Raw genomic sequence first — 1,099 nt, 5'->3', positions numbered from 1 at the left:
CCCCCCACTCCCCCTCCCTCCCCTCCCCTCCCTCCCTCCCCAGCTCGCGCGCGCGCCTCTGCTTCTCGCGACCGTCGCGGAAGCAGGCGAGGAAGAGGCCGACCCAGACCACCGCCTCGCCTAATTCAAGACTTACGCCTAAGGAAGTCATTCTTTAGTGAGGCCGACCCAGACCACCGCCTCGCCTAATTCAAGACTTACGCCTAAGGGAGTCATTATTTAGTGAGGCCGACCCAGACCACCGCCTCGCCTAATTCAAGACTTACGCCTAAGGGAGTCATTATTTAGTGAGGCCGACCCAGACCACCGCCTCGCCTAATTCAAGACTTACGCCTAAGGGAGTCATTATTTAGTGAGGCCGACCCAGACCACCGCCTCGCCGAGCGCGAGGAGTGTCCCCTCGGCCACGACGGCGGCCTACAGGAAGGCTCCAGGAAAGGTCTAGGAAAGGTCCGAGAAGTAGAGGCGTCCCCTCGGCCACGACGGCGGCCTACAGGAAGGCTCCAGGAAAGGTCTAGGAAAGGTCCGAGAAGTAGAGGCGTCCCCTCGGCCACGACGGCGGCCTACAGGAAGGCTCCAGGAAAGGTCTAGGAAAGGTCCGAGAAGTAGAGGCGTCCCCTCGGCCACGACGGCGGCCTACAGGAAGGCTCCAGGAAAGGTCTAGGAAAGGTCCGAGAAGTAGAGGCGTCCCCTCGGCCACGACGGAGGCCGACGGCTCCGCGCCCGCACGCGAGCCGAGGATCTGGCGCAGCGGGTGGGGAGAGATGGGGGAGAGAGGGGGGAGAGAGGGGGGGGAGAGGGGGGGGGAGAGGGGGGAGAGAAGAGATGGGGAAGGATGGGCGAGAGATGGGCGAGAGATGGGCGAGAGATGGGCGAGAGATGGGCGAGAGATGGGGGAGAGATGGGCGAGAGATGGGGAAGGATGGGCGAGAGATGGGCGAGAGATGGGCGAGAGATGGGCGAGATGGGAATGGCACTGGCGTGACGGTTGCCGCATATCTCCCCACGTCTCGCCACGTCTCTCGCCCATCTCTCGCCCATCTGTGGCCCTTCTGTCGCCCTTTCTTGGCCATTTCTTGGACATCTCCTGCCCATCTGT

At 63.1% G+C, this 1,099-nt stretch overlaps 1 protein-coding gene across 1 annotated transcript in view; it reads right to left on the bottom strand.

Annotated features, from left to right (window-relative positions):
* The window catches only part of EMIHUDRAFT_357198 (hypothetical protein), a 3,299-nt gene extending 2,849 nt beyond the window's left edge, over positions 1-450 (bottom strand). The window contains exons 1-2 of the mRNA XM_005765316.1: positions 230-450; positions 9-151 (exon numbers count right to left, since the gene is read on the bottom strand). Of these exons, the coding sequence (XP_005765373.1) occupies positions 9-151 (143 nt within the window). The 5' untranslated portion in view covers positions 230-450. The remainder of the gene's footprint in view (positions 1-8; positions 152-229) is intronic.
* Positions 451-1,099: the final 649 nt, after the last annotated feature.

This window comes from Emiliania huxleyi (assembly GCF_000372725.1).
Source record: "Emiliania huxleyi CCMP1516 unplaced genomic scaffold EMIHUscaffold_56, whole genome shotgun sequence".
Lineage (NCBI taxonomy): Eukaryota > Haptophyta > Isochrysidales > Noelaerhabdaceae > Emiliania > Emiliania huxleyi.
This window is presented reverse-complemented; position numbering and strand designations above follow the sequence as displayed.